The sequence below is a fragment of the Ammospiza nelsoni genome, chromosome 15, assembly GCF_027579445.1.
Source record: "Ammospiza nelsoni isolate bAmmNel1 chromosome 15, bAmmNel1.pri, whole genome shotgun sequence".
NCBI classification, from domain to species: domain Eukaryota; kingdom Metazoa; phylum Chordata; class Aves; order Passeriformes; family Passerellidae; genus Ammospiza; species Ammospiza nelsoni.
Window position 1 is genome coordinate 5,250,497 of NC_080647.1, and position 22,944 is coordinate 5,273,440.

The window sequence follows — 22,944 nt, forward strand, 5'->3', positions numbered from 1 at the left end:
GTGACAATGGCCAAGGGGGACAGACAGTGACATGGGGACAGTGCCCAGAGGTGCCGAGCAGTGCCCGGGGGTGGCGGCGGTGTCCGGCAGAGACAGACAGTGCCCAGACATGTCACCCACCCCAGGTGCCACCAGCCCGGCCCGCCGGGGCCGCCCCCCCGCGCAGCTTTCGGCGGGCACGGTGTCCGGCAGCCGCGGAGCCGCGCGGGCTGTGCTTGGCGCGCCCGCCCGCCCCCGGCCGGCGGCGGCGCAGGCGCGGTGCGCGCATTCCATGATGGCGGCGCGGGCGGGCGGCGGGCGCTGAAGCGGCGGAGCCCGCGGGGCACACGGTCAGTGCCGGGGGCAGCGCACGGGCACCGCCGCCGCCCGCTCCCCGGGGCTCCTTCCCCGGGCTCCGCTGCTCCCCGGGGCGGCGCAGAGCGGCGGTGCCCAGCCGGGGCGCGGTGGGCAGTGCCGGGAGCGGAGCCCCGCGGAGCGGAGGGCGGGAGGCGGCGCGGAGCCGGGCGGGGGCGGCCGGAGGGACAGGCGGGACCCTGGGGACGGGGTTCTGAGGCGGGGGACAGCCCGGCCTGTGGGACACGTTCGGGGTGGACGTGGCGCAAGGGGCAGGTGGGGGCAGGATCCGGGAGATCCGGTGTCCCGGGACGTGGGGTGGGATGGGGTGAGCGGGATGGGATGGGGTGCCTGCGATGGAATGGAGTGGGATGGAATATAATGGAATGGAATGGGGTGCCTGGGATAGGATGGGGTGAGATGGGATGGGGTGCGGGGTATATGATGGGGTGCCCGGGGTGCGGAACAGGCAGGGTTCAGGGTGTTCGGGATCTGTCCGGGTGCGCTGCCCTCCGGAGCGCGGGCATCCCCCCAGGGGACCCGGCGGGTTCGGGGACAGCGGTTCTGGGGAGCCGCTCCTAAAGGGACTCCCGGTGCTCGGGGGCCGGACCGTGCCGGGCCGAGCGGGGGCTCCTGGCTGAGCCCGTCCGGATGGGGTTAATGCCAGCCCGTACCGCGGGTCGCGCTTCCCCCAGCCCGCTCCCGCTCCGCTCCCCACGCTCGAATTCTCCGTCTCCTTCTTTCCCTTTCCCCTCCTTGTGCTGCTGCTCCGCGGGGCCGGAGGGGCTGCGATGTGCCGTCGTCCCCCCCAGGTCCCCCCTGGCCGCCCCCCCGTGCTCTCTCCCCGGCAGCCGCTGCCTGCGAATGCCACGTAGCCTTGTAGTTGTTCCCCTTGGCTGCTCCGCAGCTCCGGTCCCAGACACCTCCCCCGCGTCCTCCTGGGCTGGGGCAGGGGGAGGTCACTGCTGTCAACCCCTGCCTGCCTGCTGACCATCTTCTGCCCTCCCCTTCCCGCTGTGTCCCCCTGTCCGCCCTGGGGCAGCGGCAGTGCGGACCCCGCTGGGGTCACGCTGCTGTTTGTGTGTCTCACTAAGGGCTGGGGACTCCAGCAGCGGGTGCTTCCCTTCGGGGACAGTCCCCAGGGATTCTGTGCCCCCAAACTCAGCAGCCCCTCTGCCACCTCAAATCTGAAGTGTTTTGTGTGATAATCTCTGAAAACAGGGCAATAATGCATTGCTGGCAGGTGTATTTGCTCCCTTCAGCAGCTTGCCCAGCTGGTTCCTGAGTTTCATTTCTGTTTAAAACTTGGTTGGAATGATGGAAATTTTCTGTAATTAATAATTGAGGTGTCAGTTTCTGTCCATTCTGCTGCTACTTTGTCTTCTCTCTGTCCCGTGCTAGTTAATTTTTTTCACATTGGCAGCCCTTCCTTGGCTTTCCCTGCTGCCTGATTGGGAATATTGACACACAGATAAGTTCCCTAGCAGCCCGCTGCACGTATGTGATTCCTGATGTTTTCCTAATGTATTTATCTTTACAGCACTGCCTTCAATAGGGAAATACTGTCTCAGTCACAGATGGAAAGACTGAGGCACCGAAATATTTATGGCCCAAGGTCGCACAGGATGTGGTGAGGCAGGGAATTGAATCTAGATTTCCTGAGCCTCAGATTAGCATTTGAACCAGGGAAGCATCCTCTCTGTGTTTTAAGCCAATAAATTGACCTTGGAGTTAAGATGCAGTGTAGAAGAAAGTACTTTGTGTTTGGTTCAGTATCTGTGTAAGTAAGCACAGCCCGAGTTGCTTCCCACACTCACATTCCTTCCCTTGGTTTATTTAATTTGTGAAAGAGGATAAGGTGGTAAAATAGGAAAGATGTTGACTTTCTCAGGGCTCAGTGTGTGATCATGGGTGTTGAAAAGCAGCCAGCTATTACACTCTCCTCTCTCTTCGGGCTTTTTACCTTCCTGTTTCCAAATCTTGGAAAGTTTTGGAGCACTGTTGTTGTCTGGGAATCTTTTGTTCTCAGCTGGGATCAAATAAATCTCATTTTCTAGAGAGCTGAACTGATTCACTGGATCCCAGATCTCAGTTTGGGATCCTTCACGGGGCTGTGGATAAACAGGGCTGGGACTGATGGCTCACACAGCTCCTGGAGCAAGCTCTTACAAGTTACTCACTCAGCTGTAGCTCAGGATTGTTGCAGCAAGTTTTTGGAAAACTTGGCTTCATCTGGAATGGAGCAGCACTTTGACAATGCAGTGGAATAATTTCAGCTCCTTGTGCACAAATCCCACCTTGCCCTGCTCTTCTCTTGGGACAGCTGATTTTTGGTGGTAATTTGGTTTGGTTGTTCATTTTCTTCAGTGGTTTTGAGGAATTGGATGTTAGAATGGTTTAAAACAATAACTCCTGGTGGATTCACCTTGAGAGGGAATAAAGATAACTTTGTCTACACAAATCCATTTCCTGCCACAAGCCTTGATCACAAAATGCATCTCTCTTTGATGTTGCACTGACACCAAATCTGGATATAAATGTTCTGTATAACTCTTTTCATGACCTTTTGATTGTCATTTTTGGAGGCTGGCATTGGCATCCTGTTAACTGTGGGGCTTGTCCCACCCCTGCCAACAATTGTCATCTTTTATGGTTATTTTTAGGAAAGGTTTGGTGAGTCCTTAAAAAAACAAATATTTCATATGGACTGTGCAGACAGGAAAAATTCCAGTGTTCTGCTCCCGTTCTGCCTGGCCTTGGGTGAATTTCATGCAAGTTAAAATTTATCTTTTAAGCTTGAAAGAGCAGCATTTTTATTTGGTGACTTGCTATTTCCACAATTGGGAAACTTGTCAGATTTAGAAGGAAATACGTGCCTGGGAAGACATTCTTATAATATTGTTCATCAAAGTCAGGGGCTGCTATGAAATGTTGTAAGAATTCTTTCCCTGCTTCCATATTTTCTTAATTTCCTGTCATGATTTCATTGAATCAGAGAAGAATTTTAAAATTATCTCTGAAAGCAGATGAGAAAACCTCATTATTAGTAATCCTACAAGAGGCTTGAGGGAAAAAAATAACATTTCTCACTTCTAATTTTGTTCTGTCTGAAAGCATCAGGGCTGAACTCTCAGTATTTAAACCTGGGCTTGCTCAAGGCTCTGGTCTCAAGGCTGGGGGATGTGGAAGCAGGAACCTGTGCATTTTTTCACCTGTTTTTAGCACATTGTCATGAAGCTTCCCAAGGTCAAGATGGTTGGTTTTCAGCTGTTATCTTTGCTGCAAGCCAGACCTTCACTGAAAAGTTTTGGATTCCTGAGTGAGGAGCACACACTGAACTCTTTATTGCATTCTTGAAGAGCTTATTGTAAAAGCAGCGATAATTTATTCTTTCAGTGGTGCTAACACAATCCTGTCTGTGTATTGACCAGCACAGACAGACCACTGGCTCCCAGCCCTTGGGCCCTTTCAATCCTAATGTAAATCTCCCCTTGTTCCCAGGATCTTGATTGATGTGGAAAATGCCTCCCTTTGCCCAAGATTCACTCTGGGCCCTGATGCTTTATATTCAATATTTTTCCAGTGTCTCACTTAAAGTAGCTCAGGAGGAACATTTGTTAGGTTGTGACTTCAGAAGCGTCTTCAGGTGATGTCATCAGTGTGACCTGAAGACAGTGTCACCTTTTTGGTGACAATGACAATGGATTGCTGTGTGGGAGCTCCAGTAAAACTGCAGAACACTCTGCACCTGCCTGGGCCTTATCTTTAGAGATTCAGCAGGAATTTCTCCATGGAAAGGGTGGCCAGGCATTGGAAGGGAATGCCAGGGAGGGTTGGAGTCCCCATCCCTGGAGGTGTCCAGGGCAGGACAAGGTGGCACTCAGAGCTCTGGGCTGTGACAAAGTGGGGTCTGGCACAGGTTGGAATTGATGATCTCAGAGACCTTTTCCAACCTAAATAGTTCTGTGAAGAACAACACTGGGGATTGACTGATCCCTGCAAAACCTTCCTGTGTCTGGAGGACCAAAAGAGGGCTCAGTGTGCAGATATTTTAGGAAGTGTTTTAGTGCTGGCTGCACCTTGAGAAAGGTGATGATTTTTACATTATTAAATACAACATCTGAGGTGGTTTAACGACTCCTGGAGCTTTTAGTTTCCTTCTGCTGGAGCATCTTTAGTGGAGCAGTTTTTAGATTAAAGCTGTGCTGCCCTGTAACAGCAACTGGGATTGTATTTCCAGCTTTGTGTACATTTTATGTCTTTTTATGTCCTGTAACAGAAGGGAAATGTGTGCATGACAATTTAAATTTGGGGATGTTTGGAATTTTTCTGTCTCTATTGCCATGCAGAGGAGTAGAACAGGTATATTATAGGTAACCAAATAAATCCAGTTACATCCAAAGAACTCCTCAGTGGAGTCACCACTGCTTGCCCCTCCTGGATCCTGCTCTTTCCATGGATCTCTGGTGTTCCCTGCAGCTTGTTTTTCTTTGCATTTCATGTTTGCCAAGGCACTAACATGAAAATGTGGGTTTTTTTGCCTGCAGAAAGAAGCCTGAGGACAGCACACATTGCTCACTCTGCAGCAGGCACTGGAACACTCACCAGGAGGAATTCCAAGTCAGGAGAGTGACAACGGTAATTACACAGAATTTAGGATTCTCCCAGGTTTTATGAAGTGTTTATTTTCTCATTAAGTCTCTAAGTAACACTTTAAGTTGAAATGAATGTATTTGACAGACCTCTAAACTTAGGACTCTTTTTTTTCTGGAAGAAAGTTCTGGACAAGTTCTTACCAAGTGGAAAAAATGAATTAGGGAAGGAAGAACTGATTGAGTTCTTGAGGTAAGAAAGGTTTCAGGTTCCACAGAAACATTATTGATTTTGTAAGGTGGCAGCCTTATCTCTATTTTCACATTTCTTACTCTTTCTTCTCCCTTCACCCACTTAGCTGGAAGTTTTCTCTTGGAGAGAATTGCATAATTGGCTTTGGATAAAGAAAGTAAATTCTGTTTTTAGCCAAGTGCATTTCCTGTGTAGAGAACAGCTGGAGTGGGTGATAGCGTTCTGGTAGTGCCTTGCTCAGATCCTTTGGTTTTAATTGGAGATCATGGAACTGAGTTCCTTCTCATGGAACTGCTCAGGTCAGGGAACTGATCTGCTGGAAAAGCAGAAGGGAATCTGTCAAAACCTTGGGGATGAGTGCTGGAAAGCAAAACACAATCAGCAGATGGATTTAATATAAGAGATAAAGAAAGAAGTGATAATCCTGCTGCATTCCCTGGATCTGTACAGGTGTTTTGGGAGGGAAAGCATTTAACCAGGTTAAATCGGGTTTATAAATTCAGATGAAGTTTTCTCATCTGCTCTTCCATGCCCTTTATTAAATAACTTCAGCATTAATATCTCTTCCTTGGGAATAATTTGCTTTCAGTTCTGCTGAGTGAGGTATTAAAGTGCCCGTTGGTGTCACTTGGGTTTGTCATCTCCAGTCAGGAGTGAAGGCAGTTTAATGTTTGCATGGGAGGAGTTTTATGCTCCTGAAGGACTTGTAAGATGTTCATGTCAGTTTTAAGCAGATTCTGCTTAAAAAAAAGTTTTTATCATGTCAACCAGGTGTGTATTTTTGTCCATTTCAGTGTGAGGGGTGAGAATTATTTAGAGGAACTATTCAGATTTGGAAGATATTATGAAAACAGACTTTTGGTGTATTATAAATTGTCATTTTCCTTTTTAATGCCAGCATTTCTTAAAATATAAACTTGATAAAAACTCACATAAACTAATATCCCTAGGTTCTTCAAAATTGATAATTTCTACTTAGGCAGTTCCATAAAAATGTGATTCAATCTCCAAACTTCCAGCATGTTCATTGGTTTGCAAATCAATATTCAAAGCTCAGGTACAGAAAGGAATGATTTCAGCGTGCTCCCTGCCATCAGCTGAGCTGTGGCAGTGATTCTGTGCTGGTCCTGGCCACTCACCCAGGCTGGGGGAAATGTTCCTGCTCCAGCCTCATGGGGATGATCTCACACTTGCATTTTTCCCTTGCATTTTCCATGAACTAAAGAAATGCACATGGTCTGATGCCACGAGACTGCTCAGCTGTGGTAATTGCAGCCATTTGTTGGTGTGTTTTAGCCCTGGGTTTAAGCATAACCTGTTCTAACCAGCCTAATTTGACCCAGTGCTGAGCTAAAGTGTTACAGCCCCAACCTCTGGTGTTGTGCAAGGAAAAGTCTGCGGCTGCTGTATCAAAATAATTCCTCCTTGCTCAGAGTTTGCTCAATCTGCTCCAGTTTGAAGAAATCCTTTGCTTTTGCTGGGGTTTTCTGCTTGGTTTTGAAGTCCTGGTTTAAGAGAGTTGTTAAATGAGAGAGGCCTGTTTGTGCTGCATCCAGCACTGGTGATTTGCAGAGCAGAGCTGCAGAAACCTGGGAGCAAATCCTGTTTGTTCCACCTGTGAAATGCTGATTTTCCTCCTGTTTTGTTGGATTAGGCAGCAGGTGACTGCTCTGAGCTGTCTCATGGTAGGAGCCTCTCCTGGAAACGTTTCCATAATCTGCATCATTGCCCTCCCTGAGCTGAGTTTAAAGTAAATAAATCAGTGGAGATGGGGAATTCAAGCATTTGGGAAAGAGCTTTTGGATCACCTCTGTCTCATACCAGCAGTGTGTGTCTGCCATCCCATAATGCTCCCAAATTCATGGAGGTATCACCCAGCTCTGGCACTAAAATGGGCTCAGTTTTGGTGCTTTCCTGGCTCAATCCCAGGAGGTTTCATCCAGGTTTGGACACACATGGCACAGGACAAAGCAGAGCAGCCAAGCTCTGGGTGCTCTTAAATCCCTCACTTTTCCTGGTTCTGAATGGAAGATTCTAAAAAAAGCTTTTAAAATACTTTAATATTTCTTCCTTGCCATGAGCTGGGTGTTGCTGGCCGGAGGGAGGGACTGGCATGAACAAGGTGCTGTGGAATGATGTGTTCCTGTTGGAGGGAACGTGTCTGCACACACAGCAGCCATTCCTCTGGGTTGCTTCCAGACTTTTCCACAACTTTTCCCCTGGAGTCTGGTAAATGGGCAGAACTTTTTTTATTTTCAAGGAAAAAAATGATCATAAAATGCCTTCAATTTTACCTTCCACTACAAAACAAATGTGTCCCATGGACAGCAGCTGTGCTCAGTTATGCAGATCCTTCTCCTGGTTTCAGAGCCTTGGGAGAGGGTGCAGCTCCCTGTAGGAACTTGCAGTTCCCAGCTGGCAAACCTTGGCACACTTGGAAACTCTTTGTTTCATCTGCCCAGCTCTTCCAGGTACTTTGTTTCATCTGCCCAGGTACTTCCAGGTGGGAATTCCAGCTGCCTTTTTGCTGACCAGTTCAGGCCCCAGAGAGAATTCCAGGCACACACAAGGGCTTGTTCTCTGTCTTGTGCCTCTGGGCAGAAGTTTTTTGGATTTCTTTTCCATGGACTGTGGTGTCTGTTGCTTCCACAGCTTCCAAGTGATTTAGAGAACCATTTGGATATAGAATTTCCATAGTATATGGTTAATGTGTAAATAAACTGGTTTGCTTCAAGGCCTAAAAAAACCAGAATAATATTTTAAATTCACAGTTTTACACTTGGAAAATCATATTTTATACAAGCCTATTGTTAAATTGCATTTAATAAAGGCTTTTTTATCTAAGCTTGAAAGTTTTTGTTTCATGTAGCATTAAGATGTTAAAATTAGCACCTTAGTTTATTCTAGTAAATGTCACCTTCCTAACAGGTGGAAAAAAAGATATTTTATGTTTAATTATTTTTATTATTTTCTCTCTTTTTTTTATTTTTGTAGCAGCATTTTTGCAGCTAGAAAATTCACAATCCCTTTATTTTTTAAGCTGAAATAAGAATGAAGCACCTTAATGGCTCAGTCCTTTGAGGTGCACCATTCTCTGAATATTTGTAGAAGCAGGATTGGGATTAGGACAGGAATGGGACCTTTCAGGAACTCCTGGATTTTGGTTTATGGGACTGCTCACTTAGGAAGCACACACAAGTGCTCAGGATTCAACTCTGCTTTTCTGGCAATAACAGAAAAGCCATAAAAGAACTAAAACAACAAAGGAAGATATTTATCTAAAAGTCATGTCATGTTTGCATTCTAGAAACTGTTCTTGCCAATTTTACAGGCCTCCTAAATGAATGATTCTGAGGGCAAGCATGGCCTTAACGTGAGCATAATATTAGATAACAGCTGAAATCAAATTAATGCACTCTGGGCACCGACAGAGCTTTTCTGCCCAGTTTCCTTTGGGAAGAGCAGCAGGGAGCCTGGAAAAACGTGGGTGTAAGGCTGGAGGGTGGGCACAGGAATGCTGAGGGATGGAGTTTCAGGCTGGAAAACAATCCTGGAGTGCAGGGGACAATTGTGTGTGATGGTTTTCCTGGCACACTCCCCAGGAACCCGATCCACGGCCAGGGTGAGCCGGGGTGAAAGTCGATCACATCCCTGGGGCAGAGCTCCTGTGGCCTGCCTGGGTTGGAGCTGCTGGTCCTGGGTGTTTTAGGGGTTTTGGTGTCTGGGAAATGAGGGATTCCATCCCAGTCTTAGCCCTCCTCCAGGGAGAGTTTTAGAAGAGTTGACATCTCCGGCCTGAGAGATGAGTGTTAATAGTAAATTAAAAATCCTCCTGTAATCCAAACAAAGGCTTGGAGCAGAGTGTGGGAGCCTTGTCCTAGTGTCTGGAATTTTGGTGAGGTCCAATATGGGATCTGTGACCCCGTATTAAAATGTTTTCCTATTATATTAAAAATATCTCTCCAGAAAGATCTCACACTGACTTTAAATGGGAAGAACACTGCACATAGGCATGGATCAGCTTTATTCCACTCTCCAGAGAAGAAACCAAACAGATTTCATAAACAATTGAAAAACAAGTTTATAACCTCAGAGAGAAGCTGTCCCAAAGGCTGGATTTTCATTACAGTAAGTGCTGGATTTAAGATGAGAAAGTTCCTATTCCAAGAAGCTTTTCTGCGGTCACAGACCTCACCTGGGTCAAAGCCACCCCTGGATCAGGCTCTGAATAGACAAAATATTTGATCCCATTTCTTGGATAAGTCATTGAAGGACATTTCAGGTGAGCTCCCACTATTCAGAATATTTGAGCCCATTTCTTGAGTAACTCATAATGGACATTTTCAGACAGGCATTCAATATTCAGAATATTTGAACCCAGTTCTTGGGTAAATCATGAGGAATATTTTCAGGCAGGCTCTGTCAATATTTAGAATATTTGAGCCCGTTTCTTGAGTAACTCATAATGGACATTTTCAGACAGGCATTCAATATTCAGAATATTTGAGCCCAGTTCTTGGGTAAATCATGAGGAATATTTTCAGGCAGGCTCTGTCAATATTCAGAATATTTGAGCCCGTTTCTTGAGTAACTCATAATGGACATTTTCAGGCTCAAGGCTGTGTTGCCCTCCTGGCTGGAAGCCAAACTTCCCACAAGATGCTGTGGCCCAATTCCCTTGGGGGCCGTTAGAAATGATTTCCAGGATTTTAATCAAAACATGGATTTAGTGGGGAACAGATGACTTATGGAGCAGGGGTGGTCCCTGCAGAGCTCAGGTTGTAACTGAGCTTCTGTTAAATCTCTCCTTGCCTTAATCTTGCCCAAAGTAAAGCCAGTCCATCCTGCAGGTCTCACGTGTGGTCCTGGGGCACAAACTATTTTAGGAGTGGGATGGTACCTTCAACACCTTGTTAATTCTGTTTATTGGAAAAGTTTGGGTGGGAGAGGGCTGCTTGGGTCTTATTTCCCCAGGTTTTTCTGCTGTAGAATTGCATGGGGCGTATCTGGGTTTTTTAGGAATCATAATTAAGGTTGGATTTTTTTGACAAGGTTATTCCTTAGCCTGAGGTTGGGGATGGCTTTGGGATGGCTCTGTGGTTGTTCTTTTTAACAGCCTTTGGAGATGAGTGATGGAAAATTGAGCTGACAGTGGAGTGTAAAATACTCAGAACTTCAGTTTGTAGGAGATCTGGATTTTAAGGCATGACAGTAATAAATAATATTCTTTATCAAAACCCCAAAACATGGGGTTTTCCCCCTGCTCAGAGAAAATATAGTTGCTATACTTTTATGTGTTATATAATATTTATAATACTAATTAGTGATTCTGTCAGTATAAAAAGGTGTAAGTCAAGCTTTAGCTCTTTATACAATTCTGCTTTTAGTAAAGAGCAATGTTAGTGTAGTTTACTTCCTGCAATAAGTGAAAATTTAGGATCAGGCTGGCAGGTTGCATAAGGCACTGAACCTGGAAATCAGGAAGTCTCTGCTGAATTTCAGGCTCTTCTTCCTGGACACATTGTTCTTTCTAACTCAGGCATGCTGTATTTAAAAAAGAAAAAAAAATAAAGTCTCTATTTAAGTAATAAGCTCCTTAGAATAGGAACTTTCTCATCTTAAATCCAGCACTTACTGTAATGAGAATCCAGCCTTTGGGACAGCTTCTGTCTGGGTTTATAAACTTATTTTTCACTGTTTATATGAAATCTGTTTGGTTTCTTCTCTGGACAGTGGAATAAAGCTGATCCATGCCTGTGTGCAGTGTTCCCCCCATTTAAAGTCAGAGATCTTTCTGGAGAGAGATTTTTAATACAATAGGAAAATACTTTAATGTGAGACAACAGGAACTCTGAAACTCACTAAATCTGTAATACTGCTACACATTTGCACAAGAGATAATCTCACAGCAGATAACATGACTAAAGGATACAATTCCAGTGATTTTTTTTTTCAGTTTATTAAATTTTTCTTATATCTTTTATATCACCATTAAGAAATACACAACCTTTTTGTTCTTCCATGTCTGCAGTAAATACTGGCAAATTCATTGTCAGTGCCTAAAGAGAAACATGTCTGTAAATTGGAGATTGTAAATGAGTGCTGACTGCTCCAAAAACTCTTGATAAAACAGGAGTGATGTGTTTGTCCAGGAAGATTCTTCTGGCCAGAACCTTTCTCCAGATATTGCTGTGACAGTTTTGAAGTTGCCTCTCCTGTGTCATTGAAGTGGAAGTGACAGAGCTGATGGTGCCTCCTCCTGAGCTGCCTGTTGGAAATGGCTAAAGAGGCTCAGGGATGCTGGGAGCTCTTCCCAGGGGTTTACAAAACATTTATGGAGTCATAATGGCTGGAAAAGACCTCTGAGATCCCCAACTCCAATAATTTATCTGTAACTGCCCCCATGCCCTGGAATTACTCATTATTCCACCTGGGACCCAACTATCAGAGGCAGTTGGGTTGGAGACAAGGGCATGGGGTGGACTCAGTGATCTTTAAGGTCTCTCCCAACCTGGTCATTGTGGGAATTCTGTGAATTTTAACATTTCCAGCTGTCTGCTGTGAACCCCTGATGTTTTCCAGACTTAAGGTTGGATGATCCCATATCAGCCAGCCCTCGGGAGCAACCAGGGAGCTGCAGAGGCTTTTCCATGGAATCTGAGCTGGAATCAGTGAGCACTGAGTGTTCCTTGGGGGCTGGCCAGGCTCCAGGGGCTGTTCTGGGCTGGAACTGGGGGGAGGTTGATGCTGGAGCCTTGCAGAGCTCAGCTGGAGTTTGGGCTGGACCCAAAGGAGGTTGATGCTGGAGCCTTGCAAAGCTCAGCTGGAATTTAGGCTGGACCCAAGGGAGGTGATGCTGGAGCCTTGCAAAGCTCAGCTGGAATTTAGGCTGGACCCAAAGGAGGTGATGCTGGAGCCTTGCAGAGCTCAGCTGGAATTTAGGCTGGACCCAAAGGAGGTTGATGCTGGAGCCTTGCAAAGCTCAGCTGGAGTTTGGGCTGGACCCAAAGGAGGTTGATGCTGGAGCCTTGCAGAGCTCAGCTGGAATTTTTGCTGCAGCAGGAAGTGAGGTCAGGCCCAGCTCTGGGGACAGGAATTGTTTGCTGCAAGGGCAGTCCTGGAGATTTTCTGTTTTTCTTAGAAGCTTTTGGAGGAGTGTCCCTGGAAAATGTTGCCTTCTTTTGAATATGGGAACAGGACTATGTTACATGAGATTGTTGAATTAGTCCAGAACACATCTCAGGGGCTGTTCTTACAATATGTATTTGATGTATTTATTTTAAAATATGTTAAATATGTTTTATGGTGAATAATTACTGTGTTTCTGCTTTTTAGATAATCTTTGAAAACAAAATAATAAGTGAATAATCTCTGAAAACAAAAGCTATTTAACTTAACTAACTCAAGCTATTTAACTTAGAAATGTGTTACCCACTGTCACTTCTTCCAGCTCCAGGTTTGTTGCTGAGATGATTAATGCAATTTTATTTTTTTTTTTTTTTGTGGCTCTGTGGGCTGAATTCATCTCTCAGCTCAGCCCAGGTTTGGGAGTGACCTTTAGCTGATGTGTAATAGAAACCACTGCAAAAAAAGTGAATCAGGCCAGAAGTGCCCTTGCAGAATGTAACCTTTCTAAAATGTAATCTGTTGAATTCCATACTGACTCAGAAATCTTCAGGACAGGGTGACAAAGCTGTAGAGACACCTCTACAAGTTCTGCTATTGATTCATATTTAATGAGTCACTAAACTTCAGTTTTTTCCTATAAATTACAAAATTTGCCTGGTCTTTAATGCTTCCAGATGGGATTTTTCTTGCTTATTTTTAGTCTAGAATGATGTAAGATTTAGTGTGTTAGCTCATCTTTAATGGCAGTGCAGCCTGTGAATTCCCAGGACTGTACTTTTTTCCTTTTTCTTTTTTTTTTTCCTTGACCACTTGAATAGTTCCTGGGGATGATGAATCCCTCACTGCCAAGAGCAGACCACAGCAAAAGCACTTTGAGCTGCTCTTCCTGAGATTTGCTGGAATAAAGTGGCTTTGGGGACCCAGCAGCTCTTTGATGCAGATCTCCCTGTGGGTGAACAACCCCCCCCAGCACCATTTGCCTCTCCAACCTGACTTGGTTTGGGGTAAATCCAAGGGTTCAGAGGAGGCCTGGAACCACTGACAGACTTTTGGGGATGATGTGAAACTTGGGAATGTCGGTGGAGGAGAGGCTGGAACTGCCCTGGCCCCCAGAACCCCCTGATTCCAGAGCTGTTCCCAGCATGGCAGGAGGAACTGGGGAATTCTGCCCTGCTCAGGTGAGACCCCACCTGCAGAGCTGCCCCCAGCACAGGAAGGAGCTGGAGCTGCTGCAGAGAGTCCTGAGGAGGCCACAGAGCTGCTCCAAGGCTGGAGCCCCTCTGGAGCCAGGCTGGGAGAGCTGGGGGTGCTCACCTGGAGAGGAGAAGGCTCCAAAGTGACCCCAGAGCCCCTTCCAGAGCCTAAAGGGGCTCCAGGAGAGCTGGAGAGGGACTGGCAACAAGGGATGGAGGGACAGGACACAGGGAATGGCTCCCATTGCCAGAGGGCAGGGATGGATGGGATATTGGGAGGGAATTCCTGGCTGTGAGGGTGGGCAGGCCCTGGCACAGGGTGCCCAGAGCAGCTGTGGCTGCCCCTGGATCCCTGGGAGTGTCCAAGGCCAGGCTGGACAGGGCTGGGAGCAGCCTGGGACAGGGGAAGGTGTCAGTGGACAGTGGAAGGGACGCCTTCCCCCATCCCAGGGTGCTCCAAGCCCTGTCCAGCCTGGCCTTGGACACTCCCAGGGATCCAGGGGTGACATTGGATGGCCTTTAAGGTCCCTTTTAACCCAAACCATGCTGGATTCTGTGATGCCTCAGTGTGTATAGAGGTGGGTTCAGGACCCTGCAATCTCCTCTCTGCCCCTGTGCTGGTTGTCTCCACCTTTCCCTGGGAGCAGCCTTGCCCTGCAGGGAGGGCAGGACTGGATTCCCTGCTCCAGGCCAGCCCTGGGAGGGTGTTGGGAAATGGCTTTTCAAGATAGAGCTCTGTCTTTGTTTTGTTGTGCAGGAAATTGTGCTGAGTATGTAATAACATTTTAGGAATTCTCTATTTACCCAAATACCACCTACTTCCTTGAGTGGAATGGAGACTTTGGATTTATTTCCCTGGAAAAATTTTACCTGTTGAAGTGGGGGGGGGTTGAGTCCCACATTCATTGACTGTGTTCCCTTGGAGGGCAGGGTGGTTTTGCTGCTCTTATCAGTGTTTTCAGGGAATTAAGCAGTGGTCAAAACCCAAAATAACTTGGTGTTTTTCAATTTGTCAGGATGTCCCTCTTTGTCCTCAGATTTCTGCTCCTTGCAGCCACCCCAGCCCAGCTGCACAGGGAAATATCAACGTTTTAAGCCAGGTGAAACTGCCCCAAAACCTCTTCAGATGGGTTTGTTCCTGTCAATACTTCTGTTTTCTCTGCCCATATGGCCATTGCTACAAAGACACAAAATTGGCTGGTTTGGAGTTTATCATTAAGAGTTTAAAACCAATTCTTTCCTGATACTCCAAATATTAAATTCTTCCTCAGAGAAATGAAGTTCCAGCACTAAGCAAGCAGAAAGTGTTTGGAGGTGTCCATGTAAATTAAATCCTCCCTGTGTCATTAGGTAGGAGAAGAAGCCTTCTAAAAACCACAGGGATGTTGGGGCTCTGCTCTCTAATTTGTCCTAAAGAAAGAATTAAATTCAGCCCAGGCAGGGGAAGAGCACAGAAACTCTGAACCTTTATTTGAAGTTGTAGAGAATGAGCACAGAAACTCTGAACCTTTATTTGAAGTTGCAGAGAATGAACACAGAAACTCTGAACTTTTATTTAAAGTTGCAGAGGATGAACACAAAAAACTCAGAACCTTTATTTAAAGTTGCAGAGAATGAACACAGAAACTCTGAACTTTTATTTAAAGTTGCAGGTGCCTTTGGGACCTGTTTCAGAACATGTTTTTCTGCAGCTGTTTGTTTGGGGTAGTTGAATTTGAGTGCAGAAGGAGTTGCCCTTTGGTAAAGGGTTTCCCCCTTTATTTCAACTACTAATTTCTGTTTTCTTTGAGATTCAAGAAATTTTTATGCATATATAAAATAAAGAATTTTCATTTTACCTGTGTACAGTGAATTCCTGTTATGGCTCTTAAGGCTTAAATCCAACCTCAAAAAATGGGAGAGGTGTAGAGGAAGAAATCTTTGCCTGAATTTTATTGTTCCAGGCAGGGGGTTTTAAGTGGAATAGTTAAAATTTGCATCCTTGGCAGAGGCAATTCCAAACCTGACAAAAAGGAGATTATTTTATTCAGGAAATAAATCCCCTGCTCAGGCAGTTCAGTGTATTTATTAAGTGTATTTAGGCCAAAGCTGATGCAGATTTGATCTTTGAGGTCCTGTCCAGCCCTTGCACCTTGCAGTGGTGTTTGGCTCCCTAAAGCTGTTACTGGAGCAGCCCTGGAAAAGAATTTCCTTGTGAAAGGAGCTGGGTTCTGGGAAGTCTTGAGGAGTTTGTTGTGCTGCATTTTGTGGCTGTGTGATTGCACTTCTGATTTGGAGCTGCTTTTGCTAAGGAGGAGTGGGGTTTTATCAGTGGATTCCACCAGCTCCTTTGCCTTGTCTTGGTAACACAGGAAAAACCTTTGTAATCTCAGCTTTCTTACAGATTTTTCTGTGCAAAATCAGTTAAAACCAGAAGAAGTTATGTTAATTATGTCATATTTCTCCTACTGTTGCTAATCTGCTGGAAATACAGTCCCACAGGTACAGAATTATTCAGTTTTTGTCCTTTTTCTTCCCCAAAAATTCCCCTTTCCTTGCTGCTTGTGGAGAACTGAAGAAAGATTTGACACTTTGAAGCAACCTGACTTGTTTCATGCACAGATTTAAGGAGGTGTTTTGTGGTTTGCTTTTTATTTTTAAGCAATTGGACCCTCCTAACCACATTTTGCCTTCTGGTTTATGGGAGGTAATGGGAAAGGAGCAGGAAGTGTCAGCATTTCCTGTATCCTGTTATCTTGTGCTTTTTATGGATGCTGCTATACTCTGAAAACTCCCTGCCATTGGGGGCTTGCAGCTTGATTTGCTCTAATTACTATAATTAATTTGTATCGTGTGTATTTTGACTTGCTCTAATTACAGATTATTCCTGGAAGCTCCCAACTCTGCAGGCACTTTCCCATTCACATTCCCCCTGGTTGTCAGTCAAAAATTTGGGGACAAAGCAGGATTTTGTGTTGTCTCAAGCTTTGTTTTCACCCTGGCAGATTTTGTATTGGAGAAATTGCATGGTTTAGGGTTTTTTTGATCATCACTAAAATGTAAATGGGGTGTGTGCATTATGTAGCCTAAAGCTTGGGGTCTGGAGTGGAAGCAGTTTAGGAATTTGAAGTGCAAATTTAAGAATAAATTGCAGTATAAATGTAAATTCCTTTACTGTGTAATTGCTGCACTGAGGTACCAATTCCAGCACTCATGGCTGACTATTCCTGATAATTAAAGGGGAGAATTTTGGGGAAAGGACATTTATTGCTTACATGAAAGATAAAAGTGCTAACACTGAAGTGTTTGGGTGCACTTGCATTTGGCAGAGCTGAGTTTGTCAAACAAACAGGGAATGATTTAAGGAAGGGAGAGCTGGATCTGACCCCATCCCTGTTTTTCCTTGGAGCAGGTGGCTGAGGTGAGCAGGTGTCCATGAGTGATCCCAAGAAATGATGGCTGAGCAGCCGCCCCCCCTGGAAGCCACCCCTCTGCTGAATGAAGTGCCACTTCTACCTCACATGGTCAACGGGGACAGCATCCAGCAGGCAAGTCAGCCCTCAACTGGGAGCACTGGGAGCAACTGGGATGGTGGCTCCACAAAAACCAGCTCTGAGAGCTGGGCAAGGATCAGCCAGTGAGCACTGACATCAGGAGTTAAGCAGAAATGGAGAGAGGAAAAAAAAATCATTCAGCTCCCAGGCAGTGGACAGGTGTGGAAAAAAAAGGCTTTAAAATGGAGCTGCAAACTCCAAAAATCAAAGGAAAAATTGGGGGGTTAATAAAGGTTTTGAAACTCCTGTGAAGTGATGAATAAAGATTAGCAAGGGATTGCAGAGGAAATCTATGACAGGAAAATGAAAAAAGACCTTGGCTTCCTGGGTTTGAGTGTCTTCATTAATAATTACAGTGCAGTGGTGAAACCTGAATGTATTTAGTTGAAACTTTAGAGCTTTATAGGGCACAACCCTTCAGAAGTCCCTGGTAGGATTAGAAATACAGGTAAAAAGTGGCAGCAGAACAATTCTGAAGCCCAAGTCTGTGTAAATTGTCAGTAGATGTGAATTTAGTGTTCAGCAGAAAGAGCTGAGTGCTTTGTACTACAAAAACTGGGAGCTCTTCCCATCCTTTGAGGTCTGGCAGGCCATAAATGCTGAAAGTTTGCATGAGATCTCTAATTTGTCATTGCTGTGGATAAGATGGAGAAATCTGCCTTGTTTCAGTTGTATACTTGGAAAAATTGTCTTTTTTAAATAAAAAGTCCTTTTCCCTTTTTGCCTCAGACCCTGGAGGTGGAAGTACAATGAGTATGTCTGGAAATGAGCAAAGTCTCTGAGATATTTCCGAAGTTCTGGCAGTAGAAGGTGAAATTTCAGCCCTGCCCAGCTGGGAGGTGGCTCAGGTGGTTCAGGTTTCATGAGGAAGGGAGATCAGGTAGATTTAGTTGGCTCCTGTCCCCAGAACTCTGTGTGTGGGACATGGAGGTGACAGTCACTGATATTTTTAGGACCTAGAGGAGACTTTGCAATCAGATGAGATTAAAAAAAAATTAGGATTGTATTGTGGAGATGCATTTGAAGAGTAGATTTGAAGTTTGAATAGAATCTTTTTATTAAAGAGAGTGTTGACTTATAATCTTTATTAATGCGGAGAATTTTTTAATTATTTCTCTGCCAGTGCTGTGGAGGACACTGCTAATACTTAATTATTGTAGAGAGATTTGTTTCCAGAAACCAAATCTGTGTGTTTGGCCAGTGAATCCATTAGCTCCATTTCACTTGAAGAAGCAAAAGTTGGGAGTTTTCTGGAAGGGTTTCTGGATCAGAAAATGTGTGAATGGGCTGAAAGCAGAGCTGTGGGCAGAGCAGATGCCACCAGCCCTGCAGAGGAGCTCAGGACCCCTGGAGGCTTTGGCAGCTCCTGGGCTCAGCTCTCCCCTGTCTCTCCTGGCTCAGATCCACCCCTCAGCCCTGCTCCAGCTTCCTGGACATGTTCCTTGTTGGAAGGTGCCTGGGACTGCATTTTCTTCATGAATCCCAGTGAGTCAGTGCTCTGAGGCAGGGCCTGAGCATTCCTGGCATTCCAGGCTCCGCTGCTGGGATTGCAGCACTGCTGGGATCCCTCCCTCTGCTCTGAGAGCTGCAGCTCGTGGATCTGTGCTGAGGATGTGCCACCTCAGAGGCTCTGAATCTCTCAAACATTCCCTTTCTTGCTTCTGAGTTTTGCCCTCAAAGATGAGCCTTTTCCTGAGGTCACTCCCTGCCTGTGCAATCCTGGATCCACAGCAAATCTTTTTCCTGTTTCTTGTGCTCTGGCAAATCCCCAGCCCATTATTGTCAGTTTTCTTTAAACAATTGACACCACTTCTCTCCCTTTACCCCAAGAAATGTATTAGCATTGAAGTCATGCATTTACTTGCATTCTGAAGTGACAAATCTGCATAAATTTAATTATTAATGCAAATTATGCCACGTTTAAAGGCATTCTTTGCCATCTCTCACTCTCCTGGAACCATAATAAATATTGCTGAGTGTCTAAATGGCCTTTTCAGGGATTTTAGTGGCTTCCTTACATCCAGAAATAAATCACCCACCCAAAGTAAAATTCTCCTGTACAAGGAGCATCAATTCTCCCCTACAAGGGAGGTTATGAAAAATAAAATCAAAGATTTATACACCAATATGCAGAAGCTGCAAAACCAGTGTTATAATAGCATTTATCATTTATCCCTGGAGTCTGTAGTGATGAGAACAGTGAAACTGGTCCCTGGGGAGTTCAGGGAGCTCCAGCACAGAAAAATTCATTCATTATTGTCATGTGTAGCTCATTTTACCAGGGATTAAATGGCCAGGTGATTTCTTCAGGTTCCATCTACCTGCTACAAATGTCACTCCATGAATAGTGCAAAAATACTTTATAAAAATTGAATGGAAGAAAATTACACTGATTTTCACAGCTGCTTTGACAAACACATTTTATTTCAATTTTTACATCAGTGCCAGCTGTCACCAGGGTGGAATTTGAATTGTGTGCCTGCAGTTCTTACCTGGCCAAACCCCTTTTATTAAAGGATTAACTGTGGAGTATTATAGGTGTTACAATAAAGTGCAGCTGCCAAAATTCCCCCAAGGCTGGGGCAGGATGAGGGGAAGGTTTGGGATCCCAGCAGTGCCTGAGAGTGATCCTGGCCCAGCTCCAGGTGGATCTGTGTGCCAGGGGACCAGAGGGACCTGCAGGATGTCACTGGGTTCCTCCCACAGGGAAAACTCACCTGGGCTCACAGGAGCTGCAGGCAGAGCTGGTGGGAAAAGCCTGGGATGCAATGTGAATCTCAGGTCATCATTGCCTCAGAAAAAGCAGAAAAATCAGTGTGAAATGTGAAATTAAAAGCTTATTTCATGTATATCAAGTGAGGCACTTCTGGGAGTAACCAGAGGAAAAATACAAGGATTTTATGTCAAAGTAGGAGGAAATATTTTCATTCTACCCATCATTTTCCTATGTTACTCCAAGGTTGCCAAAGCTCTGATGTTGTTTGTCTCTAAAGAAAAGGGGTTTTCCCCCAGAGAATGTCTAAAATTCAAAAAGCCCCCAACCCCTCTTTTGTGTTTTGTTTCCTGCAGGTGATTCTTGTGCAGGTAAACCCAGGTGAAACATTTACAATTACAACTGAAGATGGACACATTCAGTGCATTCAAGGTAAAGGGAGCCTCAAGTGCTGAATCCAAATATTTTGGTTCTAAGGTTATTCCACTGGGTTTTTTTCTGTGATGTCAGATGTGTTTTCTGCACTGGAATAAATCAGATTTTTCAGTTTGTGTCCAAGCACAAATGAGGCAGCACTGGGAAGCTGCCAGGATTCCCTGAATCCTGCAAATTTTCAGTCCCAAAAGATGGATTTGCAGTGATCCTTGACTGTCTTCCCAGGATCCTAACACATGATTTCTGTGGTATTTATTACAATAAGTTAAAGAACTTTAAGGGGCACTGGGACCTCCCTGTGCTGTGAGGTGGGGGAGTCATTGCTCCACTCTGTGCCTGTAAATTCCTTTTTACCTTCTTGGTGAGTGACAGAAAACCCCAGTCAGGGCAAAATATCTCCTGTAAGTCAAGTTGAATTTAGCAATATTTCCATTTTTGGAGTATTTGTCACAATTTTACATGATATTACATAAAATGTGTCCGTTGTGCTTTCATCAAATCCCCTACAGAAATACGTCCCTTGAGCTTAATACAAAAAATAATGTATTTAAAATTAATTTTTAAATTCCTACATCAACTTTACCCCAATACTTGCATTTCCCTTCAGTACTACAGACTTTTACCTGTCACAAATTAAGAGCTGAAAATATTTATACAGATTAAAATCATTTATACAGATTTTTGTGCAATTACAAAGACACTGCTGGCCAAAGCGTGGTGGCTGGAATAAAGCCAATAATCAAACAGAGAATGGGATGCAATCCCTGATGTTTCAGGCTCCAGGGTGGGCTCCCATCTTTGGCAAAAGGTGTCTCCAGATGGGAAAAGCCTTGTTTGTTAAGAAGTGTCCCCTTGTCCTTGCCAGGTCCAGCACATGTCCCTATGATGTCACCAAACGGTTCCATGCCGCCGATTTTTGTGCCTCCCGGTTACGTATCTCAGGTACCTTCATTTCTCCTTCTCTTATGGGTGTTTTTTTTGGGAAATTTAAATAATATTTTTATTATTTATTGGTGGTTTTAGCTGTGAAAAAAGCCATTTTTTTTTTCCATTGAACTTACCAACTGTTTCACTTTATTGTGGGCTCTGTCCTTTCTGTTACTGAGTAATGTCTGATCCAGGTTCCAGGAATTTTTAATCCTGCTCCCAGCAGTTAAAAACACTTTTAGCAACAAGGAGAGCTCTGAATTGACTGTCTGAGCTCCATGAACAGGATCCACATGTTTATATTTCATCAGTCCTGTTTGCAGGGTGAAGCTGGGTCATGTGAACAGTCCCAACTGGCTGCAGGTTTTCTATTTAATATAAAAAATTATCCAAATTTTCAGTGCTCCTTTCTTGACCAGCCCTGATCTCCTGAAATTCCAGCAAAGCAGCTCTGCTGGAGCAGAGTATGGTGGTGATGCAAACACTGATTCCAGTGATGTGTCTGGGAAATGAGCAGGGCTCTGGGCTCTCCCAGCTTTGCTTTTCCACTCCTGGGTGTTGTTCAGGTCAGACCTGCATGTTGTTACCAGAGATACTCCCAGTTTGATTTATTTCTAAATTAATGTGTTTTAAAAGGAAATAATCAAAACCAAATGTGGAAACAGACCTTGTGTTGTAGTAATGTTGAAAATCAGGAGTGTTGTGAGTAGGTTTGAAAGCTGTAACTGTGAGTTCTTGGGTTCTCCAGGCAGTTTCTTTTTGCACACAATGGAATTTTGGGCTTCTGCTGTTCTTCAGCTCTGCAGACCTTGAGCAAAGCATCCCCCAGACAATTTCTGATCCCTGTGAAATGGATCCCTCAGTGCAAACAGTGGGCAAAGCCCTGGCAGCACTGAGCTGTTAGCCTGAAAACCGCATTTATTTTTTCAGTGTTTGCTGTCACCTGAAACCAGCAGGGTTGGGTTGTTTTCCCTTGGTTGTTGTGACAGGGGTTGACAAGTTGGAAAGCAGCTTTAAATCAGAGCTTGAGTTACCTGGGCTGCTCTTGTCAGATGAGGTGATAACTTTGTGTCTGGAGGAGCCCAGGGCTGGTTCTCTTGGATTCTGCCAAAGTGGAGTGAAATAATTCAGGAGTGAGCAGGTTGTGGACTCCCAGCCCTGGAAGTGTTCCAGGACAGGCTGGATGGGGCTTGGAGCAGCCTGTTCTGTGCAAGGGTCCCTGGGGTGGGATGAGGTGAAGTTTGAGGTCTTTTCCTACCTGAACCACCCTGGGATTCTGTGACTGTTCAGACTGACTGCCTCAAACTCCACTTCATCCCAGCAGTACCTGCCTGGTTTCCACTGGAATCCATTCTGGTGTGCAAACCCTGCCTGTCAGGCTCTGGAAATGAACCAGAGCAGGGCAGTCAATCCCCTGTTGGCTGTACGATATTTGATGGGATTCTCTCTGACCTCGCACTTGCTTTCTCCCGTTTCCCCGCAGGTGGTGGAAGAAAACGGAGTTCGGCGAGTGGTGGTGGTGCCCCACTCGGGGGAATTCCATCCTTCCATGCATCCCCCCCCTCCTCCCCCTCCCCCCCCACGTGCCCCATTACATGCACCACCCCCATGCCCTGCTGCCACCCCCCCCTCACCCCGTGTTCCCCACGGTGCCCGGCACAGGAGAGCTCCCGCCTCAGTTCATGCACCAGCCCCCGCCACCACACGTGTTCCAGGAGCAAGGTGAGAGCCCCGAGTGTCCCCAGGCCCTGGGGACAGCTGGCCCTGCCTCCCCACACATCCCCAGGGGTTGTGTTATTAACTTAGAGCACCCCTGTGGGTCAGGGACTCACCCGAG

At 45.5% G+C, this 22,944-nt stretch overlaps 1 protein-coding gene across 1 annotated transcript in view; it reads left to right on the top strand.

Moving 5' to 3' along the window:
• The first annotated feature begins 267 nt into the window (after positions 1-267).
• LOC132079943 (fibronectin type-III domain-containing protein 3a-like) overlaps positions 268-22,944 on the top strand; it is a 39,581-nt gene continuing 16,904 nt past the window's right edge. Inside the window, 7 exon segments of the mRNA XM_059482849.1 lie at positions 268-329; positions 4,881-4,971; positions 16,891-17,026; positions 20,102-20,177; positions 21,046-21,122; positions 22,591-22,686; positions 22,688-22,829. Coding sequence (XP_059338832.1) covers positions 16,931-17,026; positions 20,102-20,177; positions 21,046-21,122; positions 22,591-22,686; positions 22,688-22,829 — 487 coding nt within the window. The 5' untranslated portion in view covers positions 268-329; positions 4,881-4,971; positions 16,891-16,930.